Raw genomic sequence first — 21,167 nt, forward strand, 5'->3', positions numbered from 1 at the left:
AGGTGAACAAATTTTACAAAACTGTGGTTAGATCATTTTTAACTAAGGTTCATCAAGGATTAAAACAGTTTTTTCTTACTCCTGTCCATTTCTACTGTTGCCCTTTTGAGGTGTTGCTGATAAGAGAAGTTGGAATGAAAGTGAAAACTACTATGCTGTCATTTGAATAATGTTTGCTATTGAGATGTTTAATTCAGACATATAAGTGGAATTTGAGGCACATTCGTTACTGTTTTTTCACACAGACAATTTGAAGTCTTCCCATTTGTAACAATTACTGTATTTTTACTGGTTTCAGAGTAGCAGCCGTGTTAGTCTGTATCTGCAAAAAGAACAGGAGTACTTGTGGCACCTTAGAGACTAACACATTTATTAGAGCATTTTTACTAGGAGTCACCCCTCAGTTCAAAGATCAGAACTGATTAAAAGAAGAAAGGCTAATGAGATCATGAAACTCCAATCAGGTTGTGCACCAGCTGGTCTGGAAGTAGTATAAATATTTGCCAGTTTTTAGGACTGAATATCAACCTTGTTTATTCAGGTGGTAGCAAGGAGTGTGTATGTGTGTCAGGAGAAACAGAGAAGAGAAGGTAAATATTATGCTGTAAGATAATGCTACTGAAGTCTTGGGTAGTAAATTTGTGACCGACTGGAGTATTTTATATGATTGAGTGAAGATGCAGTGGAACTATTTTTCCATCACTGCCCTCTGGTAATTAGTTGAGGGGCATGGAATCTGTTCCTGAATTTACTGTATTTTATTTTTGTGACCATTCAGCAAAGTGTTGTTAAGGAGCTGACTAATGAAAATAAATGTAATTTAAGCCATCACGGTGTTTACAGTATCAGCAGCATGGTGAGGCTTTTAATTTGTAATTGAGTCAGCACTCAGCTTTGGTCAGTGTCTGAGCCACACTAGCATTTCTCACCTCTACTGTCTGCTTGTCTGTATCAGCACTTCTTGTATAGTCCCTGCTGTGGTAGCAGGGTTCATAGAGAAATAGATGTTTCTATAAGTGCAGCTACTGCACCTAGTTGGCCTGCAGCATGCCTATCTATACAACAGTGCTGGAATTTGAGATTTCCAGGAAGGTTTTATAACTCTTCTCCTCCTAAATATGGGTGACCATTTTTGAGTAGCCTTTTTGCAATGTCCATAAAACTGAAATCTTCCTTAGATCTTGCAGTGCAACCTGAATGGTAAAAGGAAGTTGTGTAAATCTTTTAAAAGTTGAAAAAATAATAAAATTGGCAAGGTGGCTGATTGTTATAACAAAGTAGGAAAGAGAGAATCTTCAAGGTGATTGCAGCCCTGCTGGAGATCATATCATTGTTTTGTTTTCCAGCATAAGTGCTAGGTTTGGTTTGTCATGTGACTCAAGTATTTTATCATATGGTGCTATCCTATGGACACATCTATTTCTAAAAACAAAGTACAAAAACAAAACAATTGTTTTTCAGTGTGATTTAGCAGGGAGATCAGCAGATTCATTTGACAAAACCAAAAATGTAAGCTCAAGGGGAACATTTTCTGAGGCCCCAAGAATGAAGGGTTCTCTGGAGATTGCATATTGGTATGTTTCTGTTCCTAAAGTGCAATGGGTCACAATGGGAAGCAAAATGATAAACTCCCCAAGTCTGGCTCTTGCACCAGTAGACAAAGTTGGTAAACCTTCTTCTACCTCCCACCCCACCTTCTTGCTGCTCAATCTTTCGTTTCCCAGCTTGGCAACTTTGATCTGAGTTTCAAGAGAAATGAGAGAGTTCTCAGATTTTTTTCTCCATATGCACCTCTAGTCTATTAGAAGTAGTGTAGATCATGGATTGCTATGGACCTTGTCAGATGTGATATTACTAAATTACTTATGCTATTCAAAGGGGCAGGGGGAATGTGAGTATAGAAGAATTGCAACAATTCCTGCTCAGAAAGTCCTTCTTTTGCAATATATTCTAATCTGATACTTTTCCTGAAATAGTCGATAGTGAAACTGAATTTTGTCTTGCTGATACAAAAAATATGGTTCTTATTAATAACAATGATTGCATTTTTTAATTTACATTTTATTGAAATTTTTTTTTTTTTTACAAAAAGGGGAGAACAAACAAACCAACAACAACAAAAGTAAAGGAATGGAAAGGAAGGGGGCAGGGAGGAGAGTATTCTGCATCTCTGCAGACAGCTAAAAGTGCTGATGGAGAGAGCTTGGAGTCCTACAAAGTTGGTCAAAGGCCCAAACTGCAATGGGGCCCATGGGAAGTAATTTGCAGCTGTCATTTGCTGAGCAGAGCTAAGCCAGCAGGCAGTCAATGTCCGGCCAAACACATTGTAAACAAACTGGGAGGGGACAAATTATTTTTCACAAAAATACTGGAATTTTACAAAGTTTCAAGAAGCCATACAGGACATGCCTTTTTTTCTCATTGGATGATAAGGTACATGACTCGTAACCTGGATGGACATTTCAACTCTTTGCCAGAAGCATGGGTCACTTTCTGATTGGCACATAGCAGCATTGCCAATAAAAGGAACCAGGTCACACTGCCCAGCAGAAAAGATATAAAATGCTCTGTGTTGTTCAACTTGTTGCTCCCTGAAGCTGAAACATCTGGATGAGAGAGTGTGCATGGCCAGTCAGACCACCACCTGCCTGGTAACAAGTGAAATCTTGTCAAGTGTCCTAATAAACTTAAAAACAACGAGGAGTCCTTGTGGCACCTTAGAGACTAACACATTTATTTGGGCATAAGCTTTCGTGGGCTACAGCCCACTTCATCAGATGTGTGATTTCGTGGGTTATTGCCCATGAAAGCTTATGCCCAAATGCATTTGTTAGTGTCTACAGTGCCACAAGGACTCCTCGTTGTTTTTACTGATACAGACTAACACGGCAACCCCTCAGAAACCTAATAAACTTGCCTTTTAAAGTCCTTTCTAAGGAGACAGCAGCAAAATCTATAACAAGAATGGGACCACAGCTATTACAATACCTTGAGTGAATCACCTGAATTTCCTATCTCAGGAAAACAATCACTGCAACTGTGAATCTGAGCTGGAGAAATCACCTCTATGCCAATTCCAATGGATAAGTACCTAAATTTTATACATGTATTGCTTACTCCTCTGATGGCTTGATTATGTTAAGCTAAATGCTTCTCAGAAAGAACGTACCTGAGTTAAAACCCTTTGAAGAACTCAAATGTAGGATGTGAACCTTTATTTTACTAACAAGTTTACTCTCGGTTGTCTAGAAATTACATTAAATCAATAAGTAATTGAGAGCAAGCACTGAGGCTAATGAAAACTAAGTCTAATAACGTTTGTAAGAGGAAACTGTTCTTCCCGACACCAAACGTTATTGTGAGATCCTTACCCCTGAGTGTTTCAAAGGATTCAGCCTAAAAAAATCACAGATTTTGTTTCAAGAGAATTGATCACTCCTCAGACAAAAAGAGGAAGACGTGTTTTAGTGGCTTCTAACCTAAAGATTTTACCACTGTGTAAATCTTCAGTTAAAGTGGCATGAGAGTAGAGCTTAAATTTCAGAAAAATTAGAATCACTTCAGAATTATTACATTATAGACTCATAGACTTTAAGGTCAGAAGGGACCTTTATGATCATCTAGTCTGACCTCCTGCACAACGCAGGCCACAGAATCTCACCCACCCACTCCTGTAACAACCCCCTAACCTATGTCTGAGTTATTGAAGTCCTCAACTCGTGGTTTAAAGACCTCAAGGTGCAGAGAATCTTCCAGCAAGATGCAGAGAATCCTCCAGCAAGTGACCCGTGCCCCACGCTGCAGAGGAAGGTGAAAAACCCCCAGGGCGTCTGCCAATCTGCCCTGGAGGAAAATTCCTTCCCGACCCCAAATATGGTGATCAGCTAAACCCTGAGCATGTGGGCAAGACTCACCAGCCAGACACCCAGGAAAGAATTCTCTGTAGTAATTCAGATCCCACCCCATCTAACATCCCATCACAGGCCATTGGGCATATTTACCACTAATAATCAAAGACCAATTAATTGCCAAAATACGGCTATCCCATCATCCCATCCCCTCCATAAACTTGTCAAGCTTAGTATTGAAGCCAGATATGTCTTTTGTCCCCACTACTCCCCTTGGAAGGCTGTTCCAGAACTTCACTCCTCTAATGGTTAGAAACCTTCGTCTAATTTCAAGTCTAAACTTCCTAATGTCCAGTTTATATCCATTTGTTCTTGTGTCCACAATGGTACTGAGCTTAAATAATTCCTCTCCCTCCCTGATATTCATTCCTCTGATATATTTATAAAGGGCAAAATGTTTTGGATTTAATTTGTGCTAGTCTTGTGTGTGTAAGTGACAAAGGTTGGCAATGAGTATTACCTGAGCAGGGCACTTCTGAACAGTACTGACATTCTTTAAGAATGAAGTTGCATTGTTTAAATCTCCAAATTCTACCATAGAATTGTTTGGTTGAACTCATGTGAGCAATCCCATAATTTCATTGGCATATGAACTTGATTGAACTAAATAAGGGACTATGTTTAAGGATCTATAGCTCCATGCTGGTAGCAAAACCACTATAATATAAACATTATATTATTATAGAAGTAGGATAAAAGCTGCCTTTGTAATAAGATTTTGATAAGACCTTGAATAAATTGTAACCGATTAGTTATCGCTTGAAAATTGTAACAATCCCATGCTGAGATCAATTTCTGAATTTGTGAACATCTTTATTTTGCCCGTTCGCTTTAAAAGCAATTTTAGCTGATTAAAAACTCATAAGTTTATAATAATTCTCCAGTCTTTGTTTTAACTAAGGAACACAGATCCAAAAAACAGTAAAACTTAGGAGCAGTAGCTAGTTAATTACTTTATTTAACCAATGTATGTCTTGCCTTTCTCACACTTTGGACATGCAATTACCTCTATTGAGGCTATTGTGTTGTCTATTGGCTCTGTATCACATACCTGCTGTTCTTTGTTAGCCGTGTCCCACAAAAAAACATCTATTATTGGGAAGCTGGAGGGGGAGAGATCTGGGTATTAGGTACACTTTATTTGATAAAATAACTACTTGGAGATTTCTTAACTTGTTCCATCTCAGACACACATGCTGAAATCCTCTACAGGGTTTCTTTTACTCCTTCCCATCTCCATCCATGTCCTGAACTCCTCTCTCTTTCCCCCTCTTCCCCCTCTGTTGGAAGGGCTGTAGACAATATGCTTCACTGGTACATGTGGTAACAATGCTACTGAGTTATGTCACAAATCTTATGAAATATAGCAGATGAGGACAAAGCTATCAAAGAAAACTTGAGGAAAAAACAAAATTCCTCTCCTTCCATTCTATTTTGCTGAATTTGTTATTGGACAAGAGGAAGAAATGTATGAAATAGGGAAATATGAGCGATAGAGAGAATCAGTGACAGAAATAATATGTGAACAAAATTCCAGACACAAAATTAATTTGAATGCAGCCTGGTTTCTCTGGATGTTCAAATAGCCCTTAGAAAGCAGTGGGCTCTGGTGAGCTCCTTGAATAGCTCTGATGTTTAGTGCCCATTTGCATGGATTCTGTACAGTTAGATAATTCTTTTTAAAAAAAAGTTTGTGTATAACAATACTAGATACCTTGTACCAGTAAATAACCTGGAGAAAACATCACACACCACTTTTTCCTGGGAACAATATTCTGGTCTCATACCAGTCCCTAAACATGCCATTTTTATGCTATGATTCAATTGGCTCTTTTTGTTGTTCATTTTGCTATCAGATAGGGAACTGTTTTATGTTGTAGTGAAACTTTTTTTCACAAAAGATGACAGCAAAACAAAGGATATTAAAATTATGTTCTTTTATCTGCAGATTCTTGACATATAAGAGAAACCTTACCAATGGAGCCATCGGAAGAATTTATGTTCAAACATAAAGGATTTTATTTCCTACCAGACTTGGCTAACCCTGAATATATAGATTCATTGGAGCATTTTGTAATCCGAGACAGTGATGTGTTTGTAGTTACTTTTCCAAAATCAGGTAAGACTGTTATGATTTTCCTAAAGGGAAATAAGCAATCTGACTTTTGTCTGAAACCTTTATTGACCCCCCCCCCTTCTTACTGAGCACCATTGTGACCTATGTTTGGTGGTAACATTTGTCAGAGCTTTTTTTAACTAACTCAAATTGTTTCATCCAACAAAGAAGAGTTTTATATAAAGAAAAGTTGATCACAGAACTAAAACTTAGTGGTAACATCGGTACAAGTGATCATGACTTGATCACATTTGTTAGGTGCAAACAGAATAAGGTCCAAACCAATAATATATATACTTGGTGCTTCAAAAAAGCCAGTTTCACAAAGCTGAAAATTATTATGAGCCAAATCAGCTGGGAGAAAGAATGTAATTAGAAAAAATGTGAATGATGATTGAGAATTTTTTAAGAACATTTTACTATATGTCCAAACAGCCACAATAGAGAAGATTAAAAGACATGGTTAAAAAACAACCTGGCGCTCAGGGAAGGTAAAGGCAGCTATAAAATATATATAAAATAAATGGAAGAAAAGGGAAATTGATATTCATTAGTATCAATCAGAAGTTAGGAATTGTTGAAAATTGATTAGGGAAGCAAAAGGACACCAGGAGAAGTTTGTGACCAGCAGAGTTAAGGACAATAAAGTATATTATGAACTAAAAGAATGTTAGCAATGGTATTGGTCTATTATTATAGGGAAAGGATAGGATTGTCAAAAACAATGCAGCAAAGGCAGAAGTGTTCAATACCTAAGAATGGAAATACTGGATCAGACCAATCATCCATCTAGTCAAGTATCCTGTCTGACAGTGGCCAGTGTCAGATGCTTCAGAGGGAATGAACAGAATAGGACAATTTTGAGTGATCCATCCATCCCCTGTCACTCAGTTCCAGCTTCTGGCAGTTGGGGATTTAGGGACACACAGGGTGTGGGATTGTGTCCCCAATAGCCATTGATAGACCTATCCTCCATGAATTTATCTAATTATTTTCTGAACTCAGTTATACTCTTGGCCTTCACAACATTCCCTGGCATTGAATTGCACAGGTTGACTGTGCGTTGTATGAAATACTTCCTTTTGTTTGTTTTAAACCTGCTGACAATTAATTTCATCGAGTGACCCCTAGTTCTTCTGTTATGTGAAAGGGCAAATAACACTTACCTCTTCACTTTCTACACACCATTCATGACTTCATAGATCTGTATCAGACCCTCCCTCTGTCATCTCTTTTCTAAGCTGAACACCTGTGCTATTTACCTCTCTTCATTGTGAAAACTGACCATTTAGTCCTACCCTTTGTTTCCTATCTTTAACTGGTTACTGATCCATGAGAAGACCTTCCCTCTTATAGCATGACTGCTTACTTTACTTCAGAGTCTTTACTGTGGGATCTTGTCAAAAGTTTTCTGAAAGTCCAAGTATACTATATCGATTATAGATCACCTTTGTCCACATTTGGTGACCACCCCCCTCAAAGAATTCTACTAGATTGGTGAGGCATGATTTCCCCTTTACAACAGCCATGTTGACTCTTCCACAACATATTTTGTTTATCTATATGTCTGATAATTTTGTTCTTTACTATAATTTCAACCAGTTTGCCTGGTACTGAAGTCAGGCTTACCGCCTGTAATTGCCAGTATCACCTCTGGAGCCATTTTCTAAAAATGGATGTTACATTAGGTATTCTTCAGTCATCTGGTACAGAGGCTGATTTAAGCTTATAGTGTGTATATATACCATACGTATGATATATAGTAGTTCTGAAATTTCATATTTGAGTTCCTTCCGTGCTCTTGGGTGAATATCTTCTAGTCCTGGTGACTTATTACTGTTTGTTTAATCAATTTGTTCCAAAACCTCCTCTCCTGACACCTCAAACTGAGACAGTTCCTCAAATTGGTCACCTAAAAAGAATGACTCGGGTGTGGGGATCTCCCCCACAGCTTCTGCAGTGAAGACTGATGCAAAGAATTCATTTCACTTCTCTGCAACCGCCTTGTCTTCTTTGAGGGCTCCTCTTAAACCTCAATCATCCAATGACCCCTTTGACTGTTTGGCAGGCTTCCTGCTTCTTTTGTACTAAAAAAATAATAATAATAAGTTGTTAGTTTTTGTGCCCCTTGTTGCTCTTCAAATTCTTTCTTAGCCCACTTTATTATAATTTTACACTTGACTTGCCAGAATTTATGCTTGTTTCTATTTTTCTCACTAGGATTTGACTTCCAATTTTTAAAGGATGTTAGGTCTAGATAACATGCATCCATGAGTTTTAATAGAGCTGGCTGAATAGCTTGCTAGACCATTAATATTGCTTTTCAATAACTTCTAGAGGACTGGAAGAAAGCAAATGTTGTGCCAATATATTAAAAGAGTGAAAGGGACAAGCCAAATAATTATAGGCCTGTCAGTCTGACATGGATACCAAGCAAAATAATGGAACAGCTGATACAGGTCTTGATTAATAAAGAATTAAAGGAAGGTGATATAATTACTGTCAGTCAACATGGGTTTGCAGAAAATAGATCCCATCAAGTTAGTTTGACATCTTTTTTTGATGACATTACAAGTTTGGTTGACAAAGGTAATAGTATTGATGTAATAGATTTCTGTAAGGCATTTGACGTGGTACCACAGGATATTTTGATTTTTAAAAACTACAATGTTACAAAATTAACAGAGCACATATTAAATGGACTAAAAACTAGCTATTTGACAAGTCTCAGAATGTAACTGTAAATGAGAAATAATCATTGAATGGATGTGTTTCTAATGAGGTCCCACAGAAATTGGTTTTTGGCCCTATGCTATTTAACATTTTGATCAATGTCCTGGAAGAAATCACAAAATCATCACTGATAAAGGTTGCAAATGACACAAAGACTGATTAAAAAAATTAAGAGAACAGATCACTGATACAGAACGGTTTGGTAAATTGGACTCAAACATACAATGTCTTTTAATATAGCCAACAGTAAAGTTATGCATCTAGGAACAAAGAATGTAGGCCATACTTACAGCCTGAGATACTCTATCCCAGTGGTTCTCAAACTTTTATACTGATGACTCCATTCACGTAGCAAGCCTCTGAGTGCGACCCCCTCTTATAAACTAAAAACACATTTTAAAATGTATTTAACACCATTATAAATGCTGGAAGCAAAGCGGGGTTTGGGGTGGAGGCTAACAGCTCATGATCCCCTCCCCCCCATGTAATAACTTCATGACCCCCTGAGGGGTCCCGACCCCCAGTTTGAGAACCCCTGTTCTATCCTGTGAAGCTCTGAGAAAGATTTAGTGGTCATGATGGAGAACAAGGTGAACATGAGTTCCCATGGGTCCTGTAGTAGGACTGGGGCTCTTCCACTTCACGGACGGAGTAGGGGCCCTTGGAGACTCTTGCAGCAAAAGTATGCAGGGTGGTTTGGGTAACGCCAGTGGATATACCGCCACATGGTTCCCCTGATCATTCCCCTTCAGGCATGACATTGTCTATTCGATTGTATTCTATTCTATACATGGTTTTTTTACTGTGCTTATCACTGTAGTATCTGAGAGTCTTCTAGTAATGCATAAGTGATGTGATTAGCTTCTGTCATACGTTGTTTGTTCTCTTATCTTCTCAACAATAGGATTTGTTAGTAGCTTTGCTCTGCAGCCCAGGATTAGGTTCTTTCCCTGTTCCCGTGGGAATCTCACACATCTCTCTTGTGCCCCACACATCTACTTCAGCTGTGTGCTAGGGACCAGATTTGGCTACAAGTGTGTAGTTGTATAAATTGCTCCATTATAGTTCACAACACTTTGTAGGAGCCATAGAAACAAAAGAGCCACTTATAACACTCTTTTAACAGGAGGTAGCTTCTGTTTCCAGGGCCCATTTCATGATCAACACAGAAACACAGCAATGAATTTACACTGAGTGGATATCTGAATATATTAGATAAAGATATTTGAAAATTTAGTTACTGACCATCACATATACACAGTAGTAAAATGTACAAAAAATAACATTCCCTGCTGCACTTATGAACTCTCTAGAGTAAGACAGAGTATTATCTTTAACCTTCAATTGTTGCAAGTATTCGTACTTTCTTTAATAATGTAAAACCAGTGTGACTTTGAAGATCTTGTTTGTCAGATTATTGCTCTAATTAAAAAAAAATCATCAAATCAGTTTCAAATAAGGTTATTTCCTTTCCCAGGAACTGTGTGGATGCAGAATATTTTGAGCTTGATTTATTATGAAAGCCACCGGGATGGAACAGCAAAAACTGAAACAATTGACAGAGTTCCATGGCTAGAGTACAATTTCAATAAAATGGATTATGGCAGTCGTCCATCACCGCGTCTCTTTTCCACTCACCTCCCTTACTATTTAGCTCCAAGAGATATGAGAAACAAAGGAGCAAAAGTAGGTGATGCTATTTTTACAAAGTAATTAAAATTAGCCAAGAAAATTCATTGCTTTCTCTAATAAATCAGTCCAAATTCTCAGGGCTGGGTTGTCTGCCTCTCTCCAAGAACCCTTCCAAAAGCAACCTTCCTCGAGGGATAGGGGCTCACGTTCCTCCAAGGCCCCATTCCATCTCCCTAGACCCCAGCAAAGAGGCGGGGGGAGGGGGAAAGGGGAGGCAGGAGAAGCAAGTTCCAGTGCAACCTCAGGATTTCAATGTCCAGATTCAGTGGAGATCCCATTTTTCATGGAACTGTTGTACTTGGCCTCTGGGCCAAGCTGCTTCCTCCACCCCATGACTGTTCACCCAAAAGTGGGGGTTATGATCATTGCAATCTGCATGTTTTCAATGTATATTAGAGACAATGTGAGTGAAGTAATATCTTTTTATTGGACCAATTTCTGTTGGTGTGAGAGAGACAAGCTTCTAAGCTTTATTACTTCACCCTGCTGTCTCTGTGATATCCTGGGACCAACACAGCTCCAACAATACTGCATATTCCATGCATATTGTAAGTTAATGGTTTTGTGGTGTATGTAAGTATAAGCTGTTACATTCTCCATGTAGGGGGTGTTTCATGTCTCCTGCACGTTTATACATAAGGAGACTTCTTACCAAAGATGGGGGGGGGGGGGGGAGTGGAGGGGTGTGTGTGTGTGTGTGTGTGTGTGATGGAGATATCTGACCTCTCTTGCTTGTCCTTAGTCTCAGTGAAGGTTAATGGTATCCCTTTAGTGTAGCTGAGATTGTCTGTCAGTCTTTTTTTTTTATCTTGCAGGTTATTTATGTAGCCAGAAACCCTAAGGATGTTGCAGTTTCCTATTTTCATTTTAGCAAGCATGCATTCATATTTGAGAAAGTGCCAGATTTTAATATTTTAATGGAGAGATTTTTATCTGGGAAAGGTAAGATTTCATTTACTGCTAAAAGGTCAAACCCTGTTCACTGAGCACAGCCTGAATAAACTATCCGTGTTGGTAAATTATACAGAATGTGGTACTGGTCAGAAGTCTCCCCCCTAGATGGGTGTGGGGCTGGGGGGAGGGGCAGTTCTAAGGCTGCAGTAACTGCAGTAGGATCCACAGGTCACTATAGAAATTCGGTGTGCAAAATTATTCCAGAGGAGCTGTGTAGTCCCACGCAATGCATCAATAAAGTGCACGTTGCCTGATTTAACTTAGGCTTGGTCTACACTACCCCCCTAATTCGAACTAAGGTACGCAACTTCAGCTATGTGAATAACGTAGCTGAAGTCGAAGTACCTTAGTTCGAACTTACCTTGGTCCACACTCGGCAGGCAGGCTCCCCCGTCGACTCCGCGGTACTCCTCTCGCCGAGCTGGAGTACCGCAGTCGACGGCGAGCACTTCCGGGTTCGACTTATCGCGTCCACACTAGACGCGATAAGTCGAACCCAGAAGTTCGATTGCCAGCCGCCGAACTAGCGGGTAAGTGTAGCCAAGGCCTTATCTTAATTAGGTATTCACTCTGAAACCTAATAATGAATACTTAAATATATTTTGACAATTAAATGCTGAAATAACTGAGATGAGCAGATGCTCATAAACACTGTCCAGAGAAAACAGAAGTAGTAAGATGCTGACTACTTTAGTAGAAATGTCCGACTACTGTGCTTAGTCCACAATTCCAAACTACCATCCACACCCTCCCAAAAGCCAAAAAGACTCAGCTGTCATCTGTCCAGCTCCTGAATTCTCCATTATTTCTTACAATGCAGTGTCCTCTCTTGTGCAGCCTGTGGCACAGTGACAATTTAAGTTCATAGTTGTTCATATTTAATTCAATAAAAAAATCTTCCATTTTTTTGCTGAAGTTCCTGCAGACTCTCCAGTTTGCCACACTGGAGCTGGAGAGCTGAAGAAACCATGAAGATCCTCACTTTGAACTTTAAGCCAGGTTGCCACACAGGATTTTGGATAATACAGTGGCATTTAGTTCTAGGCAGCTCATAAAAATATAATAGAAATTATCCAAAAGTAAAGTATCCAGAGCAGGGATCGGCAACCTTTGGCACATGGCCCACCAGGGTAAGGCCCCTGACGGGATGGCCAGTTTGTTTACCTGCTGCGTCCACAGATTTGGCCGATCGCAGCTCCCACTGGCCGCAGTTCGCCGCTCCAGGCTAATGGGGGCGGCGGGAAGCAGTGGTCAGCACATCCCTCGGCTCACACTGCTTCCCGCCGCCCCCGTTGGCCTGGAGCGGTGAACTGCAGCCAGTGGGAGCTGCGATCGGCTGAATCTGCGGACACGACAGGTAAACAAACCGGCCTGGCCCGCCAGGGGGCTTACCCTAGTGTGCCGCATGCCAAAGGTTGCCGATTCCCTGATCCAAAGCATCAAACCATAAGTATGTTGTACTGGGTAAAGTACCATTGTATGAGGCCAGTGAAGTCTAAAGGTAAAAGCACAACTTGTTGTTAGCTATGTAACAGACTGTCTGTAAAACCCAAATCAGGGGTAAGCCACCAGGGCGTCTTAGGTGTCTAACTGCCACTTTAGGGACCTAAACACAAAATTTAGATTCTCACAAGCAGGGTCGGCTCTAGGTTTTTTGCCGCCCCAAGCAAAAAAAAATTTGCGCCCCCCCCTCCCTTTTTTAGGGTTTTACACGTTTGCACTTTGCAAGTTTTGTTTTGTTTTGGAGTGTTTAAAATTTTTAAAAAATGAAAACAGAGAATTTGTAGTTAGTAAAATAAAACAATTTCCTCCTAGTGTACTCATTTATGGAGTGAGCCAGGCTGTGTCTGCCTGGGCAGAGCTAGGGCTGCCCCTGAGCCGGAGGCCTTGGCATAGGCAAGACGTCAGCGCCAACCCCAGGGCTCATGTGGTCTGTGCGGGTCGGACCAAGTCACGATGCTGGCGGGCTACCAGCCTGGCTGTCGCTGCCGAGTAGCCAGAGGCGCCTGGAGCTGCGTGGGAGACACCGATCAGCTCTGCCTCCTGTCTCTCCTTCACTGAGAGCACACCCGGGGGCTTGGCGCTTTCCTCCGGAGCTGGGTGTCACAGCCCCGTGCCGGCAGGAGCAAGCAGCGTGCGTTGGGGGGGGTGGGGAGGGGGCTGCCCGGTCCCTCCAGCCAGGGCACAATCACTTCCGCTCCCCCGGCACCAATCCCAGTCTGAAATGGCTGTAGCAGCCCTGCCCACGGTCCCACATCTTGCTATGCAGGGAGGGGAGGAGGCCCTGAGAGCAGGGCTGCGGCCCGGCTCCCACACTGGCCTAGGGCCCCCGTGGCTGGAGGGGCAACAGACCCCGGGGAGCCTGGCTTGGGGCAGCCTCAGCAACACCTCAGAGTCCCGGGTGGTCATCCTGCGGTGTGGCCGGGAACAGAGCCAGCCGGGCGGGGGGCACCACCTGTAGCTCCCACGCGGAGCGAGCTGGGGCGGCTGCAGGGTTTGGCTGCCGGGGTCCGGGGCAGAGCAGCTGGCGGCTGGTGATCCCAGGGCAGCGTGCCCGGGCCTCATGCTCCCTGGGACCCCCGCAAGCCGGCCGCGGGGGCTTGGCCTGCGCAACGGTTCGAGTTCAGCTCAGCCCCGGCTGCTGCTCCCCTCCCCGGGCAGGAGGCAGCGCAGGGGGGAGGAGGAGGAGGCGGAGGCAGAGACAACCCAAGGAGGAGCGCGCAGCCGGCGCGGGAGGAGCGGCCCGCCCGGCCGCCATGTTCCGCCGCCACCCCCTGCTCCGCAACCGGGCCAGGGCCGTGCTACTGGCTCCTGCCTGAGGGGGTCTGGCCGCTGCCCGTGGGAGAGCGGCAGGGACACGCTCCCCACTGAGCCAGCTTCCCCCTGTCCTGCCGCACAGCCCTGGTCAGTGAACAACAGGGTGGTCAGGATCCAGCCCAGGACACTTCCTCAGGTCGGAGCTGGGACCCCAGCATTATGCCGTCCCTGGTAATTTGCCGCCCCAAGCACCTGCTTGTTTTGCTGGTACTGAGAGCCACCCCTGTTCACAAGCCCCATTCAGCTGCCATCTAACTCTGTGGATTCCTAAATTCCCTAGATGCCTAAGTTTCCCCTGGCAAAGTCCCCAAGGAGCCTCCATTTCTACCACTGGGCATGTGCACAGATATCTTAGTCCTGACACATCTGAGCAGCTTGGTTCTTTGCTCACGTGGTAGGCTTCACAAAGTAGGCAGTCCCCTGTCTATCTTGCCCGTGGAACCCTATCCACTAGCTTTGCTCAGAGGCCACCTTAAAGACTATCTATCACGTGAGAACCGACATGACAGCACAGCCAGGAGAGGTGGTGCCCCTTTTTACTCTATCATGCAGGGGTTAGAGCACTTAGAGGATGTGGGATACCCTGGTTGAAATTCCTGATTTCACACATGTCCTAACCACTGGGTTACGGGGTCTTCTGGGTTGAGACAATTTCCTCAATCTTTCCTGTTGAAGTTTTCCACTAGTCTTTAAAGAAGGGACTTGAACAGTCATTCTCAGCCCTGCTTGTGACAGTATTAGGGTGCTAAAGTGTTGATAATTGAACTATTTTGCTCTTAGAGATCATTAACGTTCGATTATTTTTTCCCCCTTGTAAGTACTTGCTAGCTCGTGGTTTGATCACATCAGAGGCTGGTTCACCCACAGAGCTGATTACAATATTCTCTTCCTTACTTATGAGGAGATGAAGAAGGTGAGGCCTGTTGCTATCATTCTATCTAAACACTAAAGCGGCACAAACTTTGTATCTCTGGGCCAGGGCTGCCTTGCATCCCTTCCTTCTCCCCTGCTCCCAGTGTCCCATTCTCCTATCCCCTTTGGCAGAGACTTCCTGCAACTCCCCCCATCCCCACTCCCTCAGTTATGCCAGAGGCTCTGTGTGTCTCACCTCCATTCCCACCCACCCATGCGAGAGCACTATGTGCCCCCCACTCCCACCTCTGCCACATACCAGGGGGATCTGTATATCCCTCTCTGTCCCCATACTATGGTTCCCTGAGCATCTTAGTGATGTTGACCTAACTTTTAAGTGTAGACCAGGCCTAATGCCTCACTTCACCATCCAGTAAACCAATCAGATTCTGCCACCTTGCTCACACTGTGACTCCTCACAAAATACATTGGTCTCATGGATTTCACTGACATGCCTTGAAAAAATACTTCTCAATGTCAGGGCAGCAGAATCAAGACCATAGGGTGAGATTTTTCCAAAGCACCCAACTGAAAAATGGGAGGTTTCTGAGTTGGCCACAGAACTCCCGTTGACTTTCAATAGGACTTACGTGTCTAACTCACATAGTCACTTTTGAAAATTCCACCCATAGTCTCTTGGGCTGCATATTGTCTGAATTTAACATATAGTGAAATATATGCTACATTATATAATAGTAAAATAAGGAACATCTGCTGAAATAAATAATGATTAGAGCTTTTTGGGAAAAGAGTCCCCCCCCACCCCAAATGAGGAAAGATTTGATGTAAAATAAAATATTTTTGTCAAAATTTCTCTTCAAAACTATTCCACACACACACACACATACACGCTGCTGAAACCCTAAAACTGAAATGTTTTCTCTTTTTTCTTTAATTATAAAATAACAAACCACACATGACAGCAATTAAAGGCAATTCTAATAATTTCTTTTTAAAAAACAAAACAAAACCATTCAATAGAAATTTTTTGAACAGCTCTAATAATCAGCCAGTTTCCTCACACCACCACAGCTGTGTAATGTGATGTGAAAGCTGAAAATGGAGAAAAGAAAAGGAATTATAGAATTCCCCTATCAGTAAATGAGTGTCCTGGGGAGTGGTATTTGCCCCTACACATGCTTGCCGGGCTTAATGAGCAATAAAGGCAATCAATGAGTATGGAATACTGCAAGAGTGCAGGGAAGAAGAAAGGGCAAATTGATTCTGACCTTCCCAGTGAAGTCTGTGTGACAAGCTGATACCTATGATAAGACAAAGTGGGTGTGTGAGATAATATCTTTTATCGAATCAATTTCTGTTGGTGAGAGAAACAGCTGTGTAGCGCAAGAGCATATCTCTCTCTCTCTCTCTCTCTCTCTCTCCCTCTCCCTCCTTCCCTCCCCACACCAGAAGATGGTCCAATAAAAGATAGTACCTCACCCTCTTGTCTCTCTAATATCCTGGAACTGACCCATCTACAACAACACTGCATACATAATACCTCTGGAAGCAGCCCAGGCAGTCTAATCTACTTCCTAGTGAAGAAAATATGATGAATGTGAGAACCATTGGGGTAGTTAACTTGCTTTATTTCCGCTCCTTGTCTGCACAGCAAAAAAGCAGCTACATAATCTGTCCCATGTGGCATCTTTAAGGGAAAGGAGAGTATTTGCTACATATTACAGCTTCTCAAACTGTTTTGATCAGAATGCGTTTTCATCAAAATGAAGTATTTTGTAAAAAAATTGTAGGTCTCCTCTTAATTTTTTGTGAAACATGTTTTTATGCAATTTTTAATTGAAGCTTTTCATTTACTGAAAACCCAGTTTTCAAAAACTAAAATATATCAATAACTCTTTTAAAGCTATCTATTAAAAAATCTTTTAAAAACACAAAACACGACCCACTTCAAAGATTCCAAAATGGGAACAATTTCAGCAGTTTGAATTTTTTAGAAATTAGTTTTTCATTTTTCTACCAGTTCAGCTACGGTTGATTCCTTATCAACTTCAGCTAGATCAGCAGAAGTCAGGTTTACACTGCTTTAAGAGGGGCCACCCAGGGGGTATGTTGGTTGAACTAAATCAATTTAAAACCAATTTTACTTTATATTTTAAGTGAAACAAAGCCTAGATGAGTGCACCTCTTAGCTAAATAGGGAGAGAAGTGCTGACACTGGCAGGGAGCACACTGAGAATAGCATCAAGACTGATTAACAAAGCAAGGAAAGACCCTTCCCATTAAGAGATCCAACTCCTGAGATGTATCCTTCTATTTCCAAACCATAGCTATGAGACAGACTCTTTGCTCAGAAAATTGTCAGCCTTTATCACGCATAATGTTAGCAATAGTATTCTCACACCCAGAAATGAGCTTGCTCTCTCTTGGTAGGCCATGAGGAACGGTTACCTAAAGAAGAAACTTATAAGGACTCTTCTTGCTACTCACCAGTCAGGATTTGATGTTGCTGTAACCAGTGACAGTAAATAAAAATCTTGCCTACGAACAGTGTGATAAAAGAAGTACCCTTCATTCCACGTTCAGTTTCCCACCCTTATTGAAATATCCCATTAACCTCTATTGTCTCTCTTTCTCTCTCTCTTTTTTTTTTTTTTTATTAATTTGGCTCTTTTGCTTTTCTAATTTTGGGAATTGTTAAATTGAAATAATGCTCATTTCAGGATCTCAGAAGTGCTGTGCTGAAAATTTGTGACTTCTTAGGAAAACAGCTGACTGAAAAGGAGTTGGATGTTGTTGTGGAGAAGGCTACATTCAATAACATGAAATCTGATCCCAGGTCAAACTACGAGGACAAGACATGTATCTTGAAGAAAGGCAGAGACAATTTTCTTCGCAGAGGTAAGGCGGAAGCAGCCACTTGTTATAAACATTTAATTCTGCAGATCCCAGCACAAGATGTGTTGAAGCTAACTGTCTAAGACTACCAATGGCAAACAAAACTTTCTGTCCCTAGGTAACAATTGGCTTTGTGGCATTAAAATTTGTGAGTGGGGCTTTATTTCCCAAAGGTTGGAAAAAAGAGATGCATTATTTTGCTTGGTGCAACACCATAAGTGTTTATTTGCAGAGCAGATCAGGGCCAACAAATAGTAAAAAGTTTGAATGAGGAAAAAAGTCAACATTTCAAAAAATTGAAAAATTCACTTCATACCCTCTATAAAAGTTGAGATCACCCCCCTCCCAAAAAAAACCCAGCCACCCTTAAAATCTGTCAAGTCTCGGGGGGTAGCTGTGTTAGTCTGTATCCACAAAAACAACAAGGAGTCTGGTGGCACCTTAAAGACTAACAGATTTATTTGGGCATAAGCTTTCGTGGGTAAAAACCCACTTCTTCAGATGCATGGAGTGAAAATTACAGGCATTGTTATACTGACACATGAAGAGAAGGGAGTTACCTCACAAGTGGAGAACCAGTGTTGACAGGGCCAATACAATCAGGGTGGGTGTAGTTCACTCCCAATAATTGATGAGGAGGTGTCAATTCTAGGAGAGGAAAAGTTGCTTTTGTAATGAGTCAGCCACTCCCAGTCCCTATTCAAGCCCAAATTAATGGTGTTAAATTTGCAAATGAATTTTAGTTCTGCAGTTTCTCTTTGAAGTCTGTTTCTGAAGGGGTTTTTTTTTTGGTTCAAGTATGGCTACTTTTAAATCTGTTATAGAATGTCCAGGAAGATTGAAGTGTTCCCCTACTGGCTTTTGTATGTTACCATTCCTGATGTCTGATTTGTGTCCATTTATTCTTCTATGAAGAGACTGTCCAGTTTGGCCAATGTACATGGCAGTGGGGCATTGCTGGCACATGATGGCATATATCACATTAGTAGATGTGCAGGTGAATGAGTCCCTGATGGTGTGGCTGATGTGGTTGGGTCCTCTGATGGTGTCGCTAGAGTAGATATGGGGACAGAGTTGGCAACGAGGTTTGTTACAGGGTTTGGTTCCTGGGTTAGTGTTTCTGTGGAGTGGTGTGTAGTTGCTGGTGTGTATTTGCTTCAGGTTGGGGGGCTGTCAATTATTGGGAGTGAACTGCATCCACCCTGATTGTATTGGCCCTGTCAACACTGGTTCTCCACTTGTGAGGTAACTCCCTTCTCTTCATGTGTCCGTATAACAATGCCTGCATCTGTAATTTTCACTCCATGCATCTGAAGAAGTGGGTTTTTTACCCATGAAAGCTTATGCCCAAATAAATCTGTTAGTCTTTAAGGTGCTACTGGACTCCTTGTTGTTTTCTTAAAATCTGTGAACACTAGGAGAAAAAGAAAGTCTAGTTCTTCTGTGCAGCTTCATAAATGGTGAGACAAATCAGTTCAGATGCAGGACAGCTTTCAGGGATAATGCAGAACATGAAATAATCCAAGTAATAAAATTTAAGAAACAATTCTCGTGCCTGGAAGGAGGAGGTGGGTTTTTATCCTGTTGAATCCTTTATTTTGGAGGTTCTCAACTTGGGATTGTGAATAGATGTTACAGGCTTGTGATGACTCTGTTCTTCTGATATTGCTAAATAGGAGGTGATTTTACCTAGAAGGGAGCAGGGCCCTGGAATGGAAACAGGTGTCCCAGTATGGAAAAGTAGAAAACCACTGCCTAGTGTTAAGTACAGCATTATCTGAAAAGGATGTTCAGAGAAATTCGTATTTCTTTTAACAATAACACCTTCCTGTTCCCAATTTCCCCTTTACCATTTGTGCCAGAAGAAATCGGTACAAGATAGTAATGGAGTTGTATAAAGCTACTAATGCCTAAAACAGAATTGGTGACACTATCTAAAATTATTGGGTCAAATTACTGCCATTGCTGTCAAGTCATTGGCCCATTAAAATTTTCTACAGGGACCCCATTAGATTCTACAAAAAACAAAATCAATTCTCACCAATAGCATGGTTTATCAGAGGGACAGCGTTTTCAGATACGGCTGCGGACATCTGTAACATGCAAGTCACATGATCAAAAGCTTCCACCAGCTAATCAGAGGGACAATAACGGTATGGTGGACAGCACACATAATTCTAAGTTTAAAAACTGGTGTCTGTGCTATATTTCAGCAACACCCCAGATCTGGAAATATACTTTCAAATTCCCAAAGACCTAGAGAGCTACACTTTGGGGAGATGAGGTAGGAATGAAGTGAAAAGGAACTGTTCCCAACTAGCAGCATTCACAGCTTCTTACCTGCTGCACAGGCTTTATTCAGTTTATAATAAAAAGTCCAGGTGGCAGCAGAGCATCTAACCACGACTTCTCCTTCTCCTCCTTCCACCTCAGGGACCGTTGGAGACTGGAAGAACATAATGACTGTGGCACAAAGTGAAAAGTTCAACAAGGTTTTTAATGAGAAAATGAAAGACCTGCCCTTCAAGTTCCTCTGGGATCTTAATGAAGAAATATAGGCTGATTTCCAGTTTGAAGATGTGAAAGTGGACTGAAAGTCTTGTACAAAATGTTCAAATTAAAATCCATAGTTCTGTGCAAGTTCAAGACTTGAAACTAGCATTTTTTTCCCTACTAATTACATAGATCTGCACACTCATTATCACCATGGTACCAGAGTTGCAAGATGTGAAAAGATTGTATATAAAAATAAGCTCTTAAAATAAGACTTTCCTATATATAGGATTTCTTGCCGTGTACACAGAACAAAGAGGCTAAATCTTAGATGATGCAGAGCAGTATTTCTCAACTGGTCACAACCTTTGTGGGGAGGTGGTCACAAAAGGCAATCAGAGGTCCAGATGTGTTGAAAATTTTATTATAATTTAAATCAAAGAAAAATCTCACTTCCTGCACAAGCTTACCCTTGAAGGTCAAGTATTCTCTATCAACCTCTGGAAAAAACAAACACACATCTTATTATCACCATCAGTACATTTACTATAAGAATAAAAATGTATGGACAGGTTGCATTTTTTTAAACTTCAAATCCGAAGTCTCCAACCTGAAAAGTTTTAGAGACGCTGCCGCAGAGGAAGAAGCAGAAAGAGTTAAACATTGTCTGCTCTGAGGAGCAACAG

The 21,167-nt window shown here is 41.6% G+C and overlaps 2 protein-coding genes across 5 annotated transcripts in view; one reads left to right on the plus strand and one right to left on the minus strand.

The window, feature by feature from the left end:
• Positions 1-430: 430 nt before the first annotated feature.
• LOC101938140 (amine sulfotransferase-like) lies at positions 431-20,628 on the plus strand. 4 transcript variants are annotated; one of them, XM_065588375.1, is made up of 8 exons: positions 463-590; positions 2,093-2,433; positions 5,857-6,027; positions 10,235-10,443; positions 11,265-11,391; positions 15,039-15,133; positions 17,814-17,991; positions 20,422-20,628. In XM_065588375.1, the coding sequence occupies exons 3-8, from the start codon at positions 5,886-5,888 to the stop codon at positions 20,544-20,546; spliced, it is 876 nt and encodes a 291-aa protein (XP_065444447.1). In that variant the 5' UTR covers positions 463-590; positions 2,093-2,433; positions 5,857-5,885; the 3' UTR covers positions 20,547-20,628. The 4 variants fall into 4 exon arrangements, with proteins under 4 accessions (XP_005306415.2, XP_065444446.1, XP_065444447.1 ...); XM_005306358.3 differs by lacking the exon at positions 2,093-2,433 and having other exon boundaries at positions 431-590; XM_065588374.1 differs by lacking the exon at positions 2,093-2,433 and having other exon boundaries at positions 449-590; positions 2,927-6,027.
• LOC101937869 (amine sulfotransferase-like) overlaps positions 6,087-21,167 on the minus strand; it is a 62,129-nt gene continuing 47,048 nt past the window's right edge. The window contains exons 7-8 of the mRNA XM_065588372.1: positions 9,048-9,140; positions 6,087-8,111 (exon numbers count right to left, since the gene is read on the minus strand). Of these exons, the coding sequence (XP_065444444.1) occupies positions 9,076-9,140 (65 nt within the window). The 3' untranslated portion in view covers positions 6,087-8,111; positions 9,048-9,075. The remainder of the gene's footprint in view (positions 8,112-9,047; positions 9,141-21,167) is intronic.

Source organism: Chrysemys picta, chromosome 3, assembly GCF_011386835.1.
Source record: "Chrysemys picta bellii isolate R12L10 chromosome 3, ASM1138683v2, whole genome shotgun sequence".
Classification (NCBI taxonomy): Eukaryota; Metazoa; Chordata; order Testudines; family Emydidae; genus Chrysemys; species Chrysemys picta.

Excerpts from the sequence above, each read along its gene's own strand:
- LOC101938140 (XM_005306358.3), top strand. The coding sequence starts at position 5,886 with ATGGAGCCATCGGAAGAATTTATGTTCAAACATAAAGGATTTTATTTC. Across the intron at positions 15,134-17,813 it reads CTTATGAGGAGATGAAGAAG|GATCTCAGAAGTGCTGTGCT; the intron begins GTGAGGCCTGTT and ends TGCTCATTTCAG. Across the intron at positions 17,992-20,421 it reads AGACAATTTTCTTCGCAGAG|GGACCGTTGGAGACTGGAAG; the intron begins GTAAGGCGGAAG and ends CTTCCACCTCAG.